The sequence below is a fragment of the Aquarana catesbeiana genome, linkage group LG05 (assembly GCF_042186555.1).
Source record: "Aquarana catesbeiana isolate 2022-GZ linkage group LG05, ASM4218655v1, whole genome shotgun sequence".
NCBI classification, from domain to species: Eukaryota; Metazoa; Chordata; class Amphibia; order Anura; family Ranidae; genus Aquarana; species Aquarana catesbeiana.
The window spans coordinates 128,345,686-128,368,899 of record NC_133328.1 but is presented as its reverse complement, the minus strand read 5'-3'; the positions used below and the strand labels follow the sequence as shown (position 1 = coordinate 128,368,899).

At 40.7% G+C, this 23,214-nt stretch overlaps 1 protein-coding gene across 4 annotated transcripts in view; it reads left to right on the top strand.

Annotated features, from left to right (window-relative positions):
• COLQ (collagen like tail subunit of asymmetric acetylcholinesterase) overlaps positions 1 to 23,214 on the top strand; it is a 160,139-nt gene that overhangs the window by 69,583 nt on the left and 67,342 nt on the right. For 2 of the 4 annotated variants that reach the window (XM_073630181.1, XM_073630183.1), the window contains exon 2: positions 3,103 to 3,218. In XM_073630181.1, coding sequence (XP_073486282.1) covers positions 3,103 to 3,218 — 116 coding nt within the window. Of the gene's footprint in view, positions 1 to 3,099; positions 3,219 to 23,214 lie in introns of all 4 variants that reach the window. The other 2 variants (XM_073630180.1, XM_073630182.1) reach the window with 1 other exon arrangement.

The following is a 23,214-nucleotide window of genomic DNA, read 5'->3' as shown; positions in this document are numbered from 1 at the left end:
AAGGGGCTCAGGTAAGTATGAGGGGGGCTGCTGCACACAGAAGGCTATTTATCTTAATGCACAGAATGCACTAAGATATAAAACCTTCTGCTTTTACAACCACTTTAAGGTAAAAAAAAGTTTAGGTGTCAGCATCCCCCCTCACCCCCCCCCCGCTCATTTACTTACATGAGTCCTGACTCAATCCAGCGCCATGCATGTCTGCAGCTCTTCTCTCCCTTCACTTCCAGGTCTCACTGGCTCTTCTGGGGCACAGGGAGCCATTGGCTCCCAGTGCTGTTAATCAAAGCCAGTGGTGGGGGGCGGGGTCGAGTCCCGATGGCTGTGTCAATGGACGCATTGCATTGCAATTCCATTGCACAGAGCAGGTAAATATAGACATGTTTGTTTTTTCTACATTTTACCATTACAATCATTTTAAATGTTGCATATGTTTGAGAAGGGTTATGTTTTAAATGCTGTCTCCATCCCTGTTAAGATTTTATCTTCTCTGCCTGACACCTGTCACCTGAACAAAAACAAGGGGGAAATTTCCATCACTCAGGGAAATACATCATCCAGACAAAGGTTTTTTTACTTTACTCACTCCACTAGAAACTTTGCTGTTATGGCAATATGTTTCATGTTTGGGGAAAATGTATAAACATTTATTATTCAGAAAGTGGAAAGATTCTCTTTCCTGGCTGATATCCATCAGCCTAAGGCCCCTTTCACACGATCGGACCATTCAGGTCCGCCTGTCAGTTCTGACGGCGTACCTGAACGGGCGCTCCATGTTAGTCTATGGAGCGTCGGATGTCAGCGGAGACATGTCCGCTGACATCCGACCCGGTCCGATCTGCTAAAAGCAGACGGATGACCCTACGTCCAGGTCCGTCGCTGGTGGATCAGATCGGGTGAGATCTGATGAAAACGGACATGCTGTCCGTTTTCATCCGATCCCTCCATAGGCGGCAGCGGCGCCTGACAAGCCCCTCCCCACTCAGTGAGCAGAGAGGGACCTGTCATCTGCCGGCTCAGCGGAGATCAACAGAGAGATCTCCCGCTGAGCCGGTGGACCGAGGCGGGCTCCGTAGAAACAGAGTCCGCCTCGTGTGAAAGGGGCGTAACAGGAAGTGGAAAGAAATCTCCTACATGGGGATACACATGACAATAAAAAGTTGACAAAGATTGTAACCTTTCCAAATTCTTATTTAAAAAAAAATGTAACTGCAGTTGGGCTGTATAGACCAAAAGAAAATATGAACTGATAGGTTGCTTAATAACGCAGAAACAAAAGGAAAAAACATTCTTATGTTAGTAAACATGCTTTTATAGAAAATTTGATGGTGAAAGCCTCTTTTTGTTTAATAAAGTGGTTAAAGAGAAAGTAAACCCTGATGGGTTTTACTTCCTCTTTTGTTCCCTGCAAAGTAAAAGCATAATGGGCTAGTATGCATGGCATACTAGCCCATTATGTGCCACTTATTTGCAAAACGAAGCCCGCGATGTCCCTGCTGGTGGCTGCATCCATCTTCACCCCTTTTCCTTTCGGGGCCTTGGACTCCAGCTCTGTGACTGGCCAGAGTCACTTGATGTCACTCCCACGCATGCGCACGGGAGCCGCGGTCACGGCATGGGCCCTTTAGAAACAGCACAATCATGCCCTTTCTTCAGTGCGCATGTGCCGATGACATCGGCGCAAGCGTATATTTTAAATATCTCCTAAACCGTGGAGGTTCAGGAGATATTTCCAGTACCTACAGGTAAGCCTTATTATAGGCTTACCTTTAGGTAAAAGTGGTGTAGCTAGGTTTACAACCACTTTTAGAGTAAGAACCCCTGTTATCTCTCCAAATAGCGATACTCAATTTCCCAATCCCTGGGACCCCCAAACTGGTTTGTCGCCTCATTATGTTTATTTTCCTTGGAACTAAATTAACAATTACTCGAGCTTGGAAACAACCTTATGTTTCATTCATCTCGGTCAAAAAGAAAATCTCCTGGATTATGGCCTAGGAAAAAATAGTTAGCACTTTGCTGGACACTACTAAGAAATATGAAGCTATTTGGGAACCATGTACCCAATATATGCAACTGAAGACCACCTTCTGACTTGGCCCATGCCCCATGTGAAAGGGTGAGACTCATTCGGTCACTAAGTCTTCTTTCCTGTTCTCCTTTTTCAACTTTCCTTTCTCTTTCCACTTCTCCTTATTACTCTTGAATCCATAGTTCTCCTATCCCACTGAAGGATTCTCATACTGTGAAGCAATGGCTTAATGTGTAAAATTTATATTTTAATTGTTAGAGTTAACTTTACGAACTAATTGGTTTTGTTATGGAAGCTTTTATATTATCAACGAATGAGGCTCTCACTATCTAGCCCCTCCCTTTCCTGGAAACCATATGGTACCACACACATATATCTACATTCACTATAATTTCAAGCAGTAGACTCAACATATGTCCCACATTACTAGTTACACTGACTCCTTGAGTTAGTACATGTTCAAACTAAATGTGGACATGTTTAAGCCTTGTCTTATTGCCTTTATTAAACCTTCATATATACAGTTATCAATACCATACGAGTTTGTAGAATATAACCTGTGGGCTGGGTGTGCCACCACCCTCTCCGTGACACAGTTAGTACCCATTTGGGTACTATGTCTGGAGGTGGGTGACATTTCCCCTCCTTCGATTAGGAAGTTAATCCTGTACTCACTAGCCAAAGGTGTATATGACTATCACTTTGCTAAATGGTATTCTATATGTTACCTAACTATGGATTTACTGTTACAATGTATAACTGAATGTACCAATGTTTCTTTATTCTCTTTGAAAAAAATCAATAAAAACTATTGAAAACAAGAACCTCTGTTAAGTTTTTATCTTTGTCTGTGTCCCTTATTACCTATACTGTATATCCTATCATCCTCATGGGGACACAGACAGAATGAAAATACATTGTTGGGAAGTATGGGAAAGGCTTAGAACCTCATTTATATTCACAGATTTCCCCTAATGTGCTTTGCTTTGTCTCCTCTATTGAAAAAAAATATTTACTTTAACATACAGGTAAATCACCACTTACATCTTTCAAACCTTTTTTTCCAGCAGCTTTTCCTTCCCTAGAACAGAAGAAACAAAGCAGTAATGGAGGATGCTGTCTCTTAACTCCTCCACCTCCACCAATCTTTCCACCCCCGCCATTCTTCAGGGATCGCAGAGACACAGTGAGTATCCATGTTGGAAGAGCACTGACGTCTATCTAGATGTAGAAAGCCAAACTACACTAGAATGTCCCAGATTTCACTTTCCTTCACACAATATACTGGTGTATAAAATTCAAAAATATTGGCAGTATGCAATGCTTGAAATACCTGTCTTATTTTATACACATATCCAACTATACGTATGGGTTGATTTTATGTTATACAAGTAATTAGTGAATTTTTCTAACCAGAGAAGAAATTGTCAATTATGTATCTTGCCATTGTTTTTCTCAGAAACATCAGCATATGCCCCTTAGGACAAAAAATAAATGTTTGGGGTTTTTGAGGTGTGTCACCTCTCAAAACAATCATCCATATGTAGCACTACCCCTCCAAGAGCTGCTTGGTAATTTGGGTTCTCTGTTCTGTGCCTCGACTCCAAGAACAGCCTCAGCCCCTTTGACACACCTGGTTGAATGAAAGTTACTGCAAGCACTTATAAGAACTCGAGTACAGATACCTTTAACATGGCTGTAAATTAGTACCAGGAAAGAGATATAAGACTGTTTAGTGATAAATTAACTCAATGTATTGGTACGGGTTGGAGTAAATAATGGTATAAGCATAAAATAAGTAGATTCAGACACAATCTGCTAGACAGTATAATCACTATGCCAAAATATAATATATTTAGAATATTTAGTTCTGTACCATTAGACACAAATGAACTCATAGATCAGCAAAGTCCCCAATAGACCGTGCATACAAACATTAACTGCAGTGTGGAAAAGAATACTGTAACTGGTTCGGAGTGCACTCAAGAGAATTACTACAATATGGTAAAATGTTCCCTGAGAGGTATCTCATAGCATAAACAATAGGTAAAGGTCTCTGTGTAGCACCTGTAAAGAGACAGTCTTTAGTCCCATCTCTTCAGCCAGCTAGCATTGGGACCCAGTTGTACTGTTGGTGCACATGAAAATAGACCCTTTCAAGCCTGCAGGCAGCAATATGACTACTAGATGGCTGCATGGTCAGTTCCTAAGGGGCTCAGTCTCTTTCTCTAACAGCAGATAATAAATCCCCGCAGCAGTAGCTCACCAGTCCCAGTGATATTACAGCTCACCATCTGGTCACACACACACAGTGTTTAGTCCACCCTCTGCTCTGCACCCAGGTGACTTTGTCTTTCGGCACTCCCGAGCTCAGCACTTCGAATCCCTCTCAGACAACAGATATGCAGCAATGGAGAACCCTGAACAGCAATGTGCACTCTCTGCTCTACCACACAGCAAGAGAAAATTATGTTCTGTACAGCCCGGGAAAATGCAGCTCTTTCCCCTCCTTCCAGCAATCTGCTCTCTGAGGAATGTAGTTCAAAAGCTTTTGATCACCACAGCATAGTCTCCTCCAGACTACAGTTTCCACAGTGCATTGCTGCCTGACTCAGTCTTTTGAACACTTCTTGCTCAGAAGCTCCCTCCTCTTGCTTAAACAGCTGTGAACCAGTTCAGCACCACAAGGCAGCAGCTGCAGGCAGTATTTACCTCACTCTGCATTCTTAGCCAAGCACATAGACATATTAAAATACATAGACATATTAAAAATGATCCAATGTTTATTGCTGCAACTCAACTAATCATCGGGTTGGTCATATTAAAAGAAAGAAGAAAACAATAAAAACATATAGAATTTAAAAACCCTATGAACAGAGCCCCTCATCAAATCCCATCCACAGCATAAACTAAATTTCATATATTTCATAAGGAAATGGCTATAGCCTCCCACGTTATAAACAGAGTCATACAATTGATGTTACATACATTTACTCTAGAAGACCCCTCTCCTGAAGAAGCATATCTCGAAACGCATTGAAGCAAAAAAACTCCTCCACAGCCAACTTCTAAATCACCATTGGAAATGGTACTATTTGTACTAAAATAAAAAAGTGGGCAAAATGTGACAATGAATTAAAGTGTTTGTTCACCAATGCCAGAAGTCTGCCAAGCAAAATAGATGAGTTGGAAGCTCTGGTACGTGGGGTAAACTATGATTTAATTGGTACTGCTGAATCATGGCTTCATTCTTCGCATGACTGGGCAATAATATTCCTGGCTATGCTCTCTTTCGGAAAGACAGGGTAAAACGGAGGGGTGGTGGTGTCTGTCTCTATGTGAGAAGTGATCTCTAAGCGATTGTGAAAGAGGACCTAGGTGATAGAGAGTGTGATGAGTCTGAAGCATTATGGGTGGAACTGTACATGGATGTGCATACTGCAAAGGTTATCATTGGAGTTTGTTATAGACCTCCCAGTGTTAATGAGGAGGTGGAGACTCATCTCCTTGTACAAATAGAAAGGGCTGCAAGGGCTGGGACAGTGATAATATTGGGGGATTTTAACTACCTGGAAATTGACTGGAGTAATGGCACTGTTGGAACAGTTAAAGGGCAAAGCTTTATAAACCTGTTACAAGACAATTTTATGGTCCAGTTTATTGAGGTGCTGGCTAGGAATGATGCTCTGCTGGATCTGGTAATCTCAAACCATGCAGAGCTTATTACCAATATTCATAAAAATAAGCATTTGGGTAGCGGTGACCATATGACATGATTTCATTTAATGTTATCTGTAAGCAACAAACGCATACGGGAAATATAAAAACACTTAACTTTAGGAGAGCAAATTTTCCAAGAATGAGGGCTGCTCTCCAAGACTTAGGAGTGAATATTGGCATTGATGAACACAGAACAGAAATTAAAATTCTTCAAAAAGACTGTATGCGAACTCACTGTAAAGTATATTCCCATGGGCAATAATTTAAAAAGGCTAAAAATAATAGCATGCAATGCCAAGCTGCTGTTTCCAAAGCGAGCAAAGTCATTTCTTGTATTAAGAGAGGTATTGACTCGGGGAACTGGAGAAAGTGCAGAAAAGGGCAGCCAAACTGATAAGAGGCATGGGGGAGCTCAGGTATTAGGAAAGATTAGAGGATCTGAATTTATTCTCTCTTGAGAAGAGGAGATTAAGGGGGATATGATCAACATGTACAAATACATAAAGGGTCCATATAGTGAACTTGATGTTGAGTTATTCACTTTAAGGTCATCACAGAGGGCAAGGGGGCACTCTGTATGTCTAGAGGAAAAGAGATTAAATCTCCAAATGGGGAAAGGTTTCTTTACAGTAAGAGCTGTGAAAATGTGGAATAGATTCCCTCCAGAGGTGGTTCTGGCCAGCTCAGTAGATTGCTTTAAAAAGACCTGGATTATTTCCTAAATGTGAGACTAAAAATGTGGCGCTAGAAAATAAAAATGAGGCTACCTGAAACAAGTAGTTTCTCTCAAAAACAAACATGTGTGAATATTAAGTAGACACCATAAGGCGAAATAAGGGAAGTGATTTTGTGCAGCAGTGAATCACTCACTATAGACTATCATCAGGTATAACATATAATATAAATATAAATAAACATTATATGTTATAGATAAGTGTGAATAAGCCTATATATATATAGTTCAATGCAAAAAAGTGCACACCAAAAAATTAGGTGACTAATAGAAACAAGCAAAAAACATAAATAAAACAATGTGTGAATAAGTGATAAATGGCAATATAAAAGTCCCAAAAGATGGTAATAATTGGGAGGAAGGACTGAGGAAATATCTTCAACTAAAATCAACGGTCTTCAAAGTAGATAAATTCGGTGGTAGGTATACACCCAGGAGTGCTGACACCATCGAAAGGACAAAGGAAGAAAAAGGTACCCTTACCGGGAGTGGTGGACCCAGCTCACCATACGGCGGTGGGTCAGTAAGGCATAGTATCAGAGACTTGAAGAGGAACTCACGGACTGGACTGCACAGTAATCCCTCCAGCTGGATCTCGAAGATGCCAAACAAGGGAGATGGATTGAAGATGGCCACATCAGCCAAACCGCTCTCAGCTTCCTGGGAGCTTTCCTCCAGCTCAAAGGGACATCAGGAGGTATGTGGGGAAAAAAGGAGTCTCCACATAGTGTAAATCCGTATGTTGGGATTTATTCGTATCAAATAAAATGGATATCCAAAAATAAGCAGTTAAAATGTACAAATAAAACAACAGCAAAAGTAGAAAATGCGCAGTAAAAGTGCCCAAGGCCGGCGTATTTACCCTATGCGTTTCGTCTTAAGCGACTTCAACTGGGGTATATGTCGGCCGTTCACCTACTGTGCTATATATATGTATAGAAATTATCGTAATTACAAGCCTGTGTGGCTACTTCCCTGTTCCAGTGTCTCGTTTGCGTTCCAATGGTAATGACGTCAAATGGTGGGACGCTTCCGTCTCGAGCATCCTGAACGTCCTGACGTAAGACGTCACGGCGCTTCATACAACTAAGTGCAATAGGGAAGTGTGGCTGGTAGGGTAACAGTAACCAAGCCTCCATCCGAGCGGCCAATAGAATCCGTGTCTCAAATCACGTGATCACTATGTCGACTCCCACACACAACTTAGTAGCAAATTACGGAGATATGCACAAAGTTATAAAATCCCCAATAGTGCTGATCAAAGGAGTGTATAGTATATATGAGACAACAGACAGCGCTCATCACAGGGAGGCAGGCAAAGGTTACTAATAAATAAAATAAAATAAAACATATTACCTATACACCGCATGTTAAAAGAATATTGGCTATATATATATATATAAAAAAAAAACCATCATATAGGGATGTAAATAGTGGCCAATAATCCGGTACTGAATAATAAATGAATAAATAATTACAATATTCTAGGATGAAAAAAAATAGGGGAATATGAGCCATACAAGATTACATACGATATACATAATGCCAAAGGGAGATAATAATATCATGGAAAGCTACAACATATATAACGGCCAGAGTGCATCTTATATAGAAAATAGACGGTCCAGATTGGGTATAAATCTCAAATGTCTGTGACACATATGTATATAGAACACGTTATCAAAAAAAGGTTAGAAACATGCCCAATGTAAGTGGGATATAGTATCTCCTGCATATATAACGAGATACAAATGCAGTATTGGGAATATAAAACAATAAGATAAAAAAATTGTTTCTAAATGAGTAAAGGTAGAGGGGGGCAGGACAAAAGCAATAATGATAAAATTAAAAATAATATTATTGCAACCACAGAGATACCGTATTTATCGGCGTATAACACGCGCCGGCGTATAACACGCACCCCAAGTTTAGGAGGGAATTATAAGGAAAAAAATGTTTTAAGGAAAAAACTTACATTTAAATGCCCATCAATGCAGCCTTGCACAGCGTCCATCTGCATGCTTGTCCAGTGTCATTTACAGCCTTGCAGTCATTTGCAGCCTTGCAGTCAGCAGCCTTGGTGTTATTTGCAGCCTTGCAGTCATTTGCAGCCTTGCAGTCAGCATCCTTGGTGTCATTTGCAGCCTTGCAGTCAGCAGCCTTGGTGTCATTTGCAGCCTTATCAGTGTCCATGTGATGCCTTGCAGCTTTTACAGTGATGATCTGTAGCTTTCTGTGTCCATTTGCAGCCTTGCTCAGGCTGCAGTTAAACTGCAGTGACTTTTCATTGTCACTGCAGTTTGAAAATGGCGCTGCCGGCGCCGAAATACACAGAGACGGTCCTCGGCTCTTCTCGGCGGCTCTCGTTCCCTTTCGGCTCCACTCGTAGTCCCATCCGGGATGGGCGTGACTGTGAGCGGAGCTATCCGAACCTAGCCGAGTACACTCGGCTAGGTTCGGGTGGCGCTCGAGTGAAGCCGAAAGTGGCCGATAAGAGCCGAGGACCGGCTCTGTGTATTTCGGCACTGGCGGCGCCATTTTCAAATCGTGGTCGGCGATTTTGAAGATCAATCAGTGGGGGATCGCAGGGGATCGGCGTATAACACGCAACCGCGATTTTCCCCTGATTTTAAGGGGAAAAAAGTGCATGTTATACGCCGATAAATACGGTATATAAAAGATACAAAACACATCTGTAATAAAAAGGAGTAGAGCTAGAGGGTACTTGAAAACATCTTGAATACCTAATTTGTATTCCTTGGGAACACTGGTATAGGGGTATATATAGGTATCAGAAGGGGTGAGGGTGGACATCAATGTAGAAGTGTAGATGGGGAGATCAGGACTTATTAATAAAGACATTGAGATCCCAATCGATGTTTAATCCAAACGGTTTATAGCTTTTTAACTGGTATATCCAGAAGGTCTCTAGTTTAGAAACACCTCTGAGATTAGATTCACCCCTTCAATGTGGGACGAATTTGTCGGTCACTTGAAAGCTGGAACCTGCAGGGTTTTGATTGTGAAACTCTAAATAGTGTCTCGGGACACTATGGTTAGTTCGTCCCTTTTTACTGCTAGTAATATGTTCACCTACCCTTGTGGAAAAAGCACGTATGGTACGTCCCACGTATTGTTTCCCACAAGGGCAGGTGATAAGGTAGACAATATATCTAGTGGTGCAGGTCGTGAAATGTTTCATTTCATATTCCATTGATGTAGAAGTGGATCTGAATGTTAGTGTTTTTCTGCGTCCACAGATGTTGTGTATTCACACCTTGCATGTACGGCATCGATAGTATCCTTTCAAATGTCGAAAGAAAGTTGGAATGGAGGGTGGGTCAACGACATTGGGCGCAATCTGTCCACCTAATGGGAGGGCACCCCTATAGGTGATACCTGCATAATCAGGAAGAAGGGGGCCCAATAGATGGTCATTTTTCAAAATGTTCCAGTGTTTGTGAATAATATTTTTAATTTGTCTATGTTGTACAGAGAAAGTGGTGAAAAGGGACCATTTGTGTGTAAAGTCTTGTCTAGATTTAGGTTGTTCGGATATTAGGGTATCTCTATCTATTAGTGATATTTGTTGGATCTCTTCATCTATATCAGAGGATTGGTAACCTCTGTCCAAAAATCTTAATTTCAGTATGTCTGCTTGTATGTAAAAATCAGTGCAATTGTGTCTGATTCGCAAAAGCTGGCTACGAGGTACAGACTTGAGCCAAGTGGCAGCTGTCGACCGGAATGTAACCATATAAATGGTTTTGAAAAAAGTTTTAGTTACTAATTGGTCATTGGATATAAAGATCTCTAAATCTAGAAAATATATACTGGAATAACTGGCCTCATAGGATAACTTAATTCCGATATTATTGGCATTAAGGGTGGTCATGAAATCCTCCAATGAGCTCAGATCTCCCTTCCACAGGAGGAGGATGTTGTCTATGTACCGAGCCCAAAGGACAACTTCGGGTCGGTTAAGAGCATAGATGACATCCTCCTCCCACTGGGCCATAAAAATTATGGCGAGGCTGGGGGCAAACTTAGCCCCCATAGCAACGCCTTTGCATTGAAGAAAATATTCGTTGTTGTACCAAAAATAATTGTGTTTGGTAGCGAAGAATAAAAGGTCCATAATAAATCTCTTTTGGGTAAAAGAGATATTATTATCTCTGCTCAGAAACAGTTCAACTGATGACAGGCCCCGATCATGTGGTATACTTGTGTATAATGAGGCGACATCTGCTGTAACCAGAAGTATGTGCTCACTATAATTAACTTGTTGTAATAAAGAGATGGTATGTCTGGTGTCTTTCAAATATGAAGGCAGGGTTTTGACTATCGGTTGAAGGTAGAAGTCAATATATCGCCCTATGCGGGAAGTTACCGAGTCTATCCCGCTGATGATGGGGTGTCCTGGGGGGTGAGTGGCATCTTTATGAACCTTGGGTAAGTAATATATTATTGGGATACGTGGTGTAACAGGTATAAGATAACTTTTTTCTTTCTTGTCTAAAATGCCCAACTGGAATTCAGTGTCAACTAAATCCACCAATCTACGCTTGAAATCTAATGTGGGGTTTTTTGGTAGACATACATAGGTTTCTGTATCGCTTAGAATCCTAGTCATCTCTGTATGGTTGTCCTTTTTGTCCAACACGACAATGCCGCCGCCCTTGTCAGCCAGACGTATAGTGAGATCCTTCCGTTCAACCAATTGTTTAAGCCCCAATTTGATGTTGGGGTCGTAATAGATCTTTTTCCGCGGGAGTGCATTTTTTTTTTTTATATATAGCCAATATTCTTTTAACATGCGGTGTATAGGTAATATGTTTTATTTTATTTTAATTATTAGTAACCTTTGCCCGCTTCCCTGTGATGAGCGCTGTCTGTTGTCTCATATATACACTCCTTTGATCAGCACTATCGGGGATTTTATAGCTTTGTGCATATCTCCATAATTTGCTACTAAGTTGTGTGTGGGAGTCGACATAGTGATCACGTGATTTGAGACACGGATTATATTGGCCGCTCGGATGGAGGCTTGGTTACTGTTACCTTACCTGCCGCACTTCCCTATTCCACTTAGTTGTATGAAGCGCTGTGACGTCTGACGTCAGGACGTTCAGGATGCTCGAGACGGAAGCGTCCCACCATTTGACGTCATTACCATTGGAACGCAAACGAGACACCGGAACAGGGAAGTAGCCACACAGGCTTGTAATTACGATAATTTCTATACATATATATAGCGCAGTAGGTGAACAGTCGACATATACCCCAGTTGAAGTCTCTTAAGACGAAACGCGTAGGGTAAATACACCGGCCTTGGGCACTTTTACTGCGCTTTTTCTACTTTTGCTGTTGTTTTATTTGTACATTTTAACTGCTTATTTTTTGATATCTGTTTTATTTGATACAAATAAATCCCAACATACGGATTTACACTATGTGGAGACTCCTTTTTTTCCCCCACATACCTCCTGATGTCCCTTTGAGCTGGAGGAAAGCTCCCAGGAAGCTGATAGCGGTTTGGCTGATGTGGCCATCTTCCATCCATCTCCCTTGTTTGGCCACTTCGAGATCCAGCCGGAGGGATTACTGTACAGTCCAGTCTGTGAGTTCATCTTCAAGTCTCTGATACTACGCCTTACTGAACCACTGCCGTATGGTGAACTGGGTCCACCACTCCCGGAAAGGGTACCTTATTCTCCCTTTGTCCTTTTCGATGGTGTCAGCACTCCTGGGTGTATACCCACCACCGAATTTATCTACTTTGAAGACCGTTGATTTTAGTTGAAGATATTTCCTCAGTCCTTCTTCCCAATTATTACCATCTTTTGGGACTTTTATATTGCCATTTATCACTTATTCGCACATTGTTTTATTTATGTTTTTTGCTTGTTTCTATTAGTCACCTAATTTTTTGGTGTGCACTTTTTTGCATTGAACTATATATATATATATATATATATATATATATATATATATATATATATATATATATATGCTTATTCACACTTATCTATAACATATAATGTTTATTTATATTTATATTATATGTAATACCTGATGATAGTCTATAGTGAGTGATTCACTGCTGCACGATATCACTTCCCTTATTTCGCCTTATGGTGTCTACTTAATATTCACACATGTTTGTTTTTGAGAGAAACTACTTGTTTCAGGTAGCCTCATTTTTTATTTTCTAGCGCCACATTTTTAGTCTCACATTCCCATTACAATTAGTCATAATGTTGTGTTAGCTGCTTTTGTACTATAGGTTGGCGTAGTATTTTATACCTTTTTATTTCCTAAATGTACAGAATATAACTGGGTACTAACATATATAGGTAAAGTTGATCCAGGAAATATCAGGAAGGAATTTTTTCCCCCTGCTGTAAGCAAATTGGATCATGCTTTCCTGGGATTTTTCGCCTTCCTCTGGATCAACTGTGGGTATAGGATTATGTATATGGAATTGTAAGATTTATTTTTTTTTACTGGTTGAACTAGATGGTCTTTTTTCAACCTAACTATATAAATCTAGTATGTAACATATATTTTTTGACTCTGTTTATAACCTGGGGTTTATTCATTCTGTTTGTTTTTATTGTTTTTGTTCTTTTAATATGACCAACCTGATGATTGTTTGAGTTTCAGCAATAAACATTGGATCCTAATATGTCTATGTATGGATAATTCTTTTGAGCTATTACATACCTTGAAAATCCCACACATTTCTTTTTTGTCTTAAGGGACATACGCTGATGTTCAAAACTATTGGAATGTTGTGACAACAGGTTCCATCTATACCCCTAGAATTAAAAAATGTTCCTCCTAAACAGGTGAATAGAATTAGTTAACAATCTTATTTTGAGAAAAAAAAAAGTTATGATAAGGTCTTATTCTTACTGAATATTTACCTCTGATGCACCCAACATTTTGGTGCAGGTGGAAGGCATAGGTGCACCATCCAGTTCCACTGCTGGCCGCCAGTAAACTCTATGAGAGGCTGAAAGCTGACAGGGCTGGAGGATGCACTGGATGGTACTATGGTTTAGTGCAGTATTCACCTAGGCATGAATGCCCACAATGCAAGGAGTCTGTGTCCTTGGTATTCGTTCCTGGATGCATACTGCCATAAACATTAGTACTACTTGGGGCATCCTCCAGCAGCTTTCAGACCCTCATAGAGTTATAACCTGTCAGCAGTGACCAAAACGCTGGGATCCTATGCATCAGGACTAAATGCGAAAGTGTATGAGGCCTAATCGTGGCAATCTAAACATGGTATTCATATGAATTTCTTTTACAACATTGTGACATTTATAACGATACAAACTGTCACCAGTCTGTGCAACAAATGGCGCAATTTACGACATGTAAAGGTCAGTATGGTTGTATGAATCTGTTGCAGAATTGCCTCAGGCAGAATTTTTGTCTGCATCCAGCATAGAAGAGTTCTTTTTTTATCTTCTTATCACGAATATGGCTGTATTTGTTATGGAATTTGTTGCAGCATTAGCATCTTAGTGTTGCATATAAAAAATACCTGAATTTGTTGCACCCATTGGAAGATAACTGTTGCATGACTTTCATAAAATTGGCACAGAACTATTAGTTAAGCTCAGAGCACTAGTGCGTTTTTTATCGGAATGATCAGGGTCAGCTGATCTACAGTTTCCATTTATATTTATTTCAAGCATTACAAGGTGACAACAGTTCCATTTATAATTATTTCAAGCATCACATTTGCTTAAAATGTATTTAAAATTAAGTAAGCTTTTAAAAAGAAAAAAAAGAGGTTAATGCAGGTAACCAGTACTGTTATATATATATATATATATATATATATATATATATATATATATATATATATATATATATATATATATATATTTATAATATATAGTGTTCAGAATAAATGAGTACACCCCATTGTCACCAAGATTTGGTAATGTGCACACACAAAACATATTTATTCAAGACCATGTTGCAAAAATGAATACACCCCAATAAAAGTCTTAGGAGCTAAGCTAAATTTTAGACAACAAAATCCTAATAAACAAGAATTCAATTACAGGTGAGTCTAATTATTCATTAAACAGGTGTCCAGCAGACAGTTGATTATAAAAGGGCGTTACTTAACAAAGAAAACCCCTTCCCATTTCATGCTGTCAGCAATGGCATTACATGGAAGAGAAATGTCACAAAGCCTGAGAAAGAAAATAATTTCTTTACACAAGAAAGGTGAAGGCTACAAGAAGATCAGCAAAGCTTTACTTATCAGTCAGAATAATGTAACAAAAGTGATACAAAAATTTAACAAAGATGGAAATGCAACCATCTTACAGAGACGTCCAGGCCGTCCATGGAGGTTAACACCTTGACAGGAGCGTCCTCTGATGAGAAGGGTTGAAGAAAATTGCCATGCAAGTTACCTGCAGTTAGCTAAAGAAGTAGAAAGTCAAACTGGGTTGATTGTTTCCCTGACACAATACGGTGTACACTGCCGGGGAATGGCATGCATGGGTGTCGTCCACGAAGGAAGCCTCTCCTAAAGCCCATGCACAAAAAAAAGCCGCCTCGAATTTGCCAGGACCCATGCTGAAAAAGAAGACAACTGGGACTCTGTACTCTGGAGTGATGAGATCAAGATAAATGTTTTTAGACCTGATGGCTTCAAAACTGTATGGTGTCGCAAAGGTGAGGAGTACAAAGAAAAATGCATGGTGCCTACAGTGAAACATGGTGGTGGCAGTGTCCTTCTGTAGGGCTGCATGAGTGCTGCTGGTGTCAGGGAGCTGCATTTCATTGATGGTATCATGAATTCACAGATGTACTGCTCTATGTTGAAAGAGAAGATACTACCATCACTCCGTGCCCTTGGTCGTCATGCACTTTTCCAACATGACAATGATCCAAAACACACTAACGCCACTGTTGCATTCCTGAAGAAGAACAGGGTGAAAGTGATTCAGTGGCCAAGTATGTCTCCTGATCTAACCCCAAACGAACACCTATGGGGAATTCTGAAGAAACAAGTTGAGCATCACTCTCCATCCAACATCCAGGCTCTAAAAGAGGTCGTTCTTCAAAAATGGAAAAAGATAGATGACGCAATATGTCACCAACTTGTTCATTCCATGCCAAGAAGACTTGATGCTGTCCTTACAAATCATGAAGGTCATACAAAATACTAGATGTAGTAGTTTTTTGTTGTGGGGTTTATTCATTTTTGCATCAACTAATTTGGGCAAAACTGAAGATTTTGTAATCTAAGTTATATTATTAACCTTACTTTCATGAAATGAGTTAAACAAATGTTCTATAAAACTCAATTTTGTCAAAATTCGAGAAATTGTTTCTGTGTTCATTAATTAACCACTTCCATACCACAGGCCATCATATAACATCCTGGGCTTTTAGCTGAGATATCTGAATGATGCCTGCAGCGGCAGGCATCATTCAGATATCTTTTTTTTCTGCCAGGGATTCCCTGCACAGTAAAAACAATCATAGCGGCTTTTTAGCCGCTTGATTATTTTAACAGGCGGAGGGAGGAGACACCCCCCCTCCTGCCCCCCTCCTGCCGACCTCTGGTGCTTCTACGGACTTGCCCGTGTGGCCGGTGAGCCGGAGAATGAATCGGCCGATGGCAGCCATTTACCATAGAGCTGACCAAGGACCAGATGGTCCCCGGTCATCTCTTTGACCTTCGGAAGCCGGGCGTGATGTTAGGACATCACATCTGGCCCCGGCAGATGTAAACACTGCCCTTTTTTCGTGTGGATAGCCGAGATCGTTTTGGCTTTCCAGCCTAGAGGCAAGATCTGGGGACTTATAGACCCCAGATCTCGCTCTAAAGAGGACCTGTCATGCCCTATTTCTAATACAAGGATGTTTACATCCCTTGTAATAGAAATAAAAGTGATCAAAAAAATAATTTAAAGGGAAAGTGTAAAAAAAAATTCTAATAAAATAAACAAAAAAAATTAAAGCACCCCCTCCCCTCATGATCGCACACAGAAGCAAACGCATACGTAGGTCGCATCTGCATATGTAAACGATGTTTAAACCACACATGTGAGGTATCTCTGAATGTTAGAGAGAGAGCAATAATTCTAGTACAAGACCCCCTCTGTAACTTAAAGTGTAACTATGGAGATTTTTAAGTACCGAAGTTTGGTGCCCTTCCACAAGAGTGTTCAACGTTTGACATGTTGGGTATCTATTTACTCAGCATAACATCATCTTTCATATTATACAAAAAAATTGGGCTAACTTTACTGTTTTATTTTTTTAATTGTGATTGGCTCGCTGCCTGTGATTGAAAGCAGCGAATGGCTCCCGCTGCTGCCTAAAGTCAATCAGGAGTGTGAGTCCCCAGAGAGCCAAGGCTCTTGTGGACATCGCTGGATCCAGAGGCGGCTCAGGTAAGTATTTGGGGGGCTGCTGCACACAGAAGGTTTTTTACAACCACTTTAAGTTATGTGTAATAAAATGGAATGACACAGGGAAAAGTATTGAACACGCTAACTGAAATGTATTTAATGCTCGTACAAAATCCTTTGTTGATAATGACAGCTTCAAGATGCCTCCTTTATGCAGAAACTAGTTGCACGCATTGCTCAGGTGTGATTTTGGCCCATTCTTCCACACAAACAGTCTTCAAGTCTTAAAGGTTCTGTGGGCCTCTTCTATGAACTCTGATCTTTACGTCTTTCCATAGATTTTCTATTGGATTCAAGTCAGGAGATTGGCTGGGCCATTCTAGCAGCTTTATTTTCTTTCTTTGAAACCAGTTGAGAGTTTCCGTGGCTTTGTGTTTGGGATCATTGTATGGCTGGAATGTCATCATCCTGGTAGATGGCAGCAGATTTTTATTAAGAATATCTTGGTACATTTTTCCATTCATCCTTCCTTCAATCACATGAACTTTGCCAGTACTGTATGCTGAAAAACAGCCCCACACCATGATGTACCCATCTCCAAACTTCACTGATGGTATGGTATTTTTGGGGTGATGTGCAGTGCCATTTGACCTCCAAACATGGTGTGTATTATGGCATCCAAAGAGTTCTTATCTGACCAGACTATATTCTCCAGTATTTCACAGGCTTGTCTAAATGTTGTGCAGCAAATTTTCAACAGGCTTCAACATGCTCAGCAATGGAGTCTTGCATGGTGAGCGTGCATAGAAGCTATGGTGGTTGAGTGCATTACTTATTGTTTTCTTTAAAACCATTATACCTGCTAATTCATGGTCTTTCTGAAGCTCTCCCCAAGTGGTCCATGGCTCTTGGACAACTCTTCTGATATTTCTTTTCAATCCTGTCAGAAATCTTGCGAAGAGCACCTGGTCGTGGACGGTTTATGGTGAAATGATGTTCTTGCCACTTCCGAATTATGGCCCCAGCAGTGCTCACTAGAACATTCAGAAATTTAGAAATCCTTCTGTAACCAATGCCATCAGTATATTTTGCAACAATAAGGTTGTGAAGGTCTTGAGAGAGCTCTTTGCTTTTACCCATCATGAGATGTTCTTGTGTGACACCTTGGTAATGAAACACCTTTTTACAGGCCAGCAGTTGAGACTGAACCAACTGATATTCATTTGCACTGACAAGGGGCAGGATTGCTGTCGGGCTCCTACTTACCAGACCGGTGAGTCCGCTTGGGCAGAAGGTAGGCTCCCTTACGCGTCCGACTCGCGGTCCCTGGTAAGGCAAACAGGAGGCTCAGGAGTACGGAGTGGTATGAGAGCCTGTATGCAACAGTCCAGATACTGCAGGTTTAACAGGTGAGGTGGCTGGAGCTGGCTGGAGCACAGGCAACAAGGCTGAGCAGGATTGTCAGGAAGCAGGCTGGGTTCGTTAACAGACAGGCAGCAGAGGTACAATGGAGCAGGCAAACGGATGGTCAGGAGGCAGGCCGGGTTCGGTAACAGACAGGCAGCAGAGGTACAGTGGAGCAGGCAAACGGACGGTCAAACAGGCAGATGTCAGGTACAGGCAGAGTTCAGGGGGAGGTCCAGGAGACAAGGCCGGGTCGTCAGGTAATCAGGAACAGTTCAGATACAAGGTCAGGCACTAGGACGGCAAGCTGTTGATCAGGCAGCACCGATCACAGAGGGACGCCGGCTTAAATGGACCGTTTGGCGCCAAACGACGTGCACGCGCGCACCAGCACACACAGGCGCGCGCACCCGCCAACGCCCGCGCGCGCGCCCCCGCGCACCGGCGTGCACAACAGGCCGACCCCGGACACACACACCAGCACCGCGAGGAACGCGCACAGCGAGGTCCACAGGAACGTGCGCCGACGCGCTCCGACGCACACCGCCGCGAGCACCCTGCCCGCCGAGGTACGCTCTCTGACAATTGCTTTCTAATTACTCATAGATTTCAGCTGGTGTCTTGGCTTTCCATGCCGATTTGCACCTCCCTTTATTCGTGCTTAATACTTTTTCCCTGTGTCATTCCATTTTATTAGATAGATAGATAGATAGATAGATAGATAGATAGATAGATAGATAGATAGATAGATAGATAGATAGATAGATAGATAGATAGATAGATAGATAGACACAGTATCTCTCTCTCTCTCTCTCTCTCTATCTCTCTCTCTCTCTCTCTCTCTCTCTCTCTCTCTCTCTCTCCTCTCTCTCTCTCTCTATTTATTACATTTTTTTTTCGTATATTCTCAGGTTTGCAGACTTTTTGGCATTGCTTTGCAAGATGAATAATAACCCATAAATGCCACAGATTATCAGATTTGTAGGGAGATTTGATATTTGCAGGAAATTTGTATTGGAATGTTACATAACATTTTTACCATATGATGTCACAAAAAAATAAAAAATAATAATTCAAATAGATGGCTCATCATATCAGCAATGCATGCATTAAATAGAAGTACAAATAATTAAATAAAGAATCGAATAAAGCATAGTAACACAGTAACAGCAATCATTGCACATATATACTTTCCCCTATGATTTCTAATACTTCTCCTCTGAAAGGATTTCCTTTCTGTCCTTGAAAATAAGTGCTCAGCAGAAACCTGCCACTGAAGGTTGAAACTAATCTAGCTTATAGAACCTGGTGGATTTTATTAACTGTACGTGCAGTCTTTACTGATTACTCCAAAAGCAACTATTCCATATGCAGGTTGCAGAAAAATTAAACTACTCTCCAGGGTTGATAGAATTTTTAGCTTTAGTATTTACCAGCAGAATGTATTAGTCTTGTGTTGTCATTTTACTGATAGGCAATACATCATTCATATGACAACATTGCAGAAACCCATCAACCGTTGTAAAAACGCTCTCTTTCCATATTTAAAATGCACAAAACCAGTGGAAAAAAATAAAATGTATACTGTACATCTTCTTACATGTTTGACAGATAACCATACCGTTATATAAATGCTTATATAGACTAACCACTATAGCAGTGATAAGCAATTAGCGAATCTCCAGCTGTTGCAGAACTACAAGTCCCATGAGGCATAGCAAGACTCTGACAGCCACAAGCATGACACCCAGAGGCAGAGGCATGATGGGACTTGTAGTTTTACAACAGCTGTAGTTTTGCTTATCTCTGCACTATAGTATATAACAAGAAGACTGCTGATCAGAATCCATCACCGTTTAATCATAGGCTAAAGCAGTATTAAACCCTCAGTATTTTATTAGTTTAACACAATGAGCACAATAATATAAAGATTCCCTAGTAAACTCTCTGTTAAAATTCTTACAGTTTACAACTTTCAATGCTACTCGCTCCTGCTTTTTCAGTACTGCCACCCCTGAACTTCTTTGAATTTCCAGTCTTCACAGGAAAGAGTGAACAGAGGACAGTGCAGTCTGTAGCCAGTCTGTTAGCTTGGAGAAGATGGAGGGGGGAGCAGAGGAGTATGTGGCCATCCTAGGCTACCGGGCTGTGTGTTTCTATTGCGGGTCATAGTGTAGGAAAAACTGGGGAAGTGATCATGGTACCAGCTTAAACAGGAACACAGGCAAGGATAAAAAAGTCAAAGAAGCCGCATACTTAAGAAGTGATTAAATCAGCTGCTGAAAGCATTTAAAAATGTAGGGATTTATATCACTTTAGCAAACATTGTGAGCTGTATAAATCCTTCTAGAAGGGTCCTAACTAGGCAGCAAGGCAAATTATACCAGTAGGGTAATCAGCTGTCTTAATAATTCAAAGCAGTAATATCACATAAAAATAAATAATAAAATATAGTGTTACACCAGTGCAATCAATGCACACTATGGCATAACATTAATATGAACAATAGAGCATTAAGTTATGTTTTGTTTCATTTTTTATTAAGTGTTTTTCAGAAAATAAACATAAGTCACTCCCTGATATTTGGAAAAATAGAATGCCTGTGTTGGCAAAAAATGGCAGTGACTTCTGATTATATTTTAAATTATGGGTAATCCTAGCTCCAGTAGCAACCAACTCCAGCCCATAATATACTGCAGAGAAGTTTATACTGCTACGTATTGCAAGTTGCCACTAGTCCCAGTATTACAGATGCCACTAGTGCTTGTTGTCACCTTGCTGGATTTGAAGCCTAAAGACAACATCTAATGTAGTAATCAGGAGGTCCATCCAGTCCTGATCATCCAGATTTGCTCTGAGCATATATATGTTGCAAATCCTGATATATAGGCTGATTTAATAAGCTTGGTGATCTATTGGCAGGGTTTTGGGGGAACCTGTGCCCAGCTGGGGGTGTGGTGTTCTTGCACTCTCTGAACTCCTGTAGAATCCAACAGGAATAACTCTTTTATGTACTTGGCCTTATGTCAGTTCAATTTAAAAAGGTTGAGTAACCCAATCCTACAATCCCCTACTCACCATTAAATAAAAAAGACACCTTTTGGACTTTACTTTCTGACTGGAAGTTCTTGTTCAAGAGTATGAGTTCCCTGAATGAACTAGTATGGCGTACAAAAGGATTCTTTTATAAATTTTCTTTTCATGGCTGGCAGAGTGCAATAGCTGCCCGGTAGTGGATTTTTGAATTTTTTCTCATCAGTGAACTTAACTGACTTGAGCTTAGGTCAGCTGTGGCAAATAAACCAACAAAGGCTTATTTGTAAGTGTATTGTACATGAAAAAGGCTCTAAAATTCTCTAACAGTTTCCTTTGTTTTAAATAGACTGCTTCAGATTTTATTATGACTAAGATACACTATATTACCAAAAGTATTGGGACGCCTGTCTTTACATGCATATGAACTTTAGTGGCATCCCAGTCTTAGTCCGTAGGGTTCAATATTGAGTTGGCGCACCCTTTACAGCTATAACAGCTTCTTCTCTTCTGGGAAGGCTGTCCACAAGGTTTAGGAGTGTGTCTATGGGAATGTTTGACCATTCTCCCAGAAGCGCATATGTGAGGTCACCACAATCATCTATCGAGACGTCTACTGACCCCGGTGTTAGGGAACTTCCACACTGGCAGCGCCCGGGTGTTGGCGCAGCAGAGGACTAGAGGCTCCTCCTGCTTCTGTTTCCCTTCAGAAAGGCTGGGAAGGATCTGGGTCGTATGACAGCTGTATATCGATTAGGAAAGAGTAATAAACAGTTGAAACAGTCCTACACTATTGGGATTCCTTTCTCCTCTATATGGTATATGGTACAAGATTGGAGGACTGCCATTACATCGGGGATCATCCAGCCTTTAAAGTGCTACACAGTGGCAGATACTGTGAATGCTCCATACCCGAAGGGGGTTGGGGGATTCCAGTGAGTGCAGCCACAATAAGAGCACGGATAAGACATGTATGCTGTGATCACCCTTGGAAAGTGGAAATTATCAACACTAATTGTTCACCAGCACAGAAGCACTTTTTTGAATATTCACTAAGTGGGACTATACAATTTTAAATGCATGTCTATGGGACTGAATTAGTCCCCCCTTTTTTTGAGATTTAAGTTTTTTTGAGATTTAAGTTTTTTTGAGATTTAAGTTTTTTGAGATTTAAGTTTTTTTGAGATTGAAGTTTATTAATTCCATTAAAGTCACTAACTTGATAAGTGGTTAATATTAACACCAATCTTTCACCAGCACACAAGCACTTTATTGTCATATATATGGGATTATATATATGCAGGTCACATGGGACTTAATTGTCCCCAATTTTCTAAGATTTAGGTCAATATTATTATTATTTATTATTTTTTATTATTTCACGTATACAATTAATATGGTGTAACGTATATAAAATGCACTAATACATATTCACAATATCTGTTTGATATATTTATGCTCATCAGGGATCAGGTGCACAAACACAATAGAACACCACACCTACTTCACTTTTTTCTCAGGCACTGATGTTTGAAGAGAAGGCCTGGCTCGCAGTCTCTGCTCTAATACATCCCAAAGGGGTTCTATCAAGTTGAGGTTAGGACTCTCTGCAGGCCAGTCAAGTTCCTCCACCCCAAACTTGCTCATCCATGTCTTTATAGACCTTGCTTTGTGCACTGTTGCGCAGTCATGTTGGAACTGGAAGGAACCATCCCCAAACTGTTCCCACTTTGTCCTGTTTGTCTAAAATGTCTTGGTATGCTGACGCCTTAAGAGTTTCCTTCACTGGAACTAAGGGGCCAAGCCCAACCCCTGAAAACCAACCCCACACCGTAATCCCCCTTCCACCAAATTATTTGGACCAGTTGTAAAGGGAAATACCTGAAAGCAAG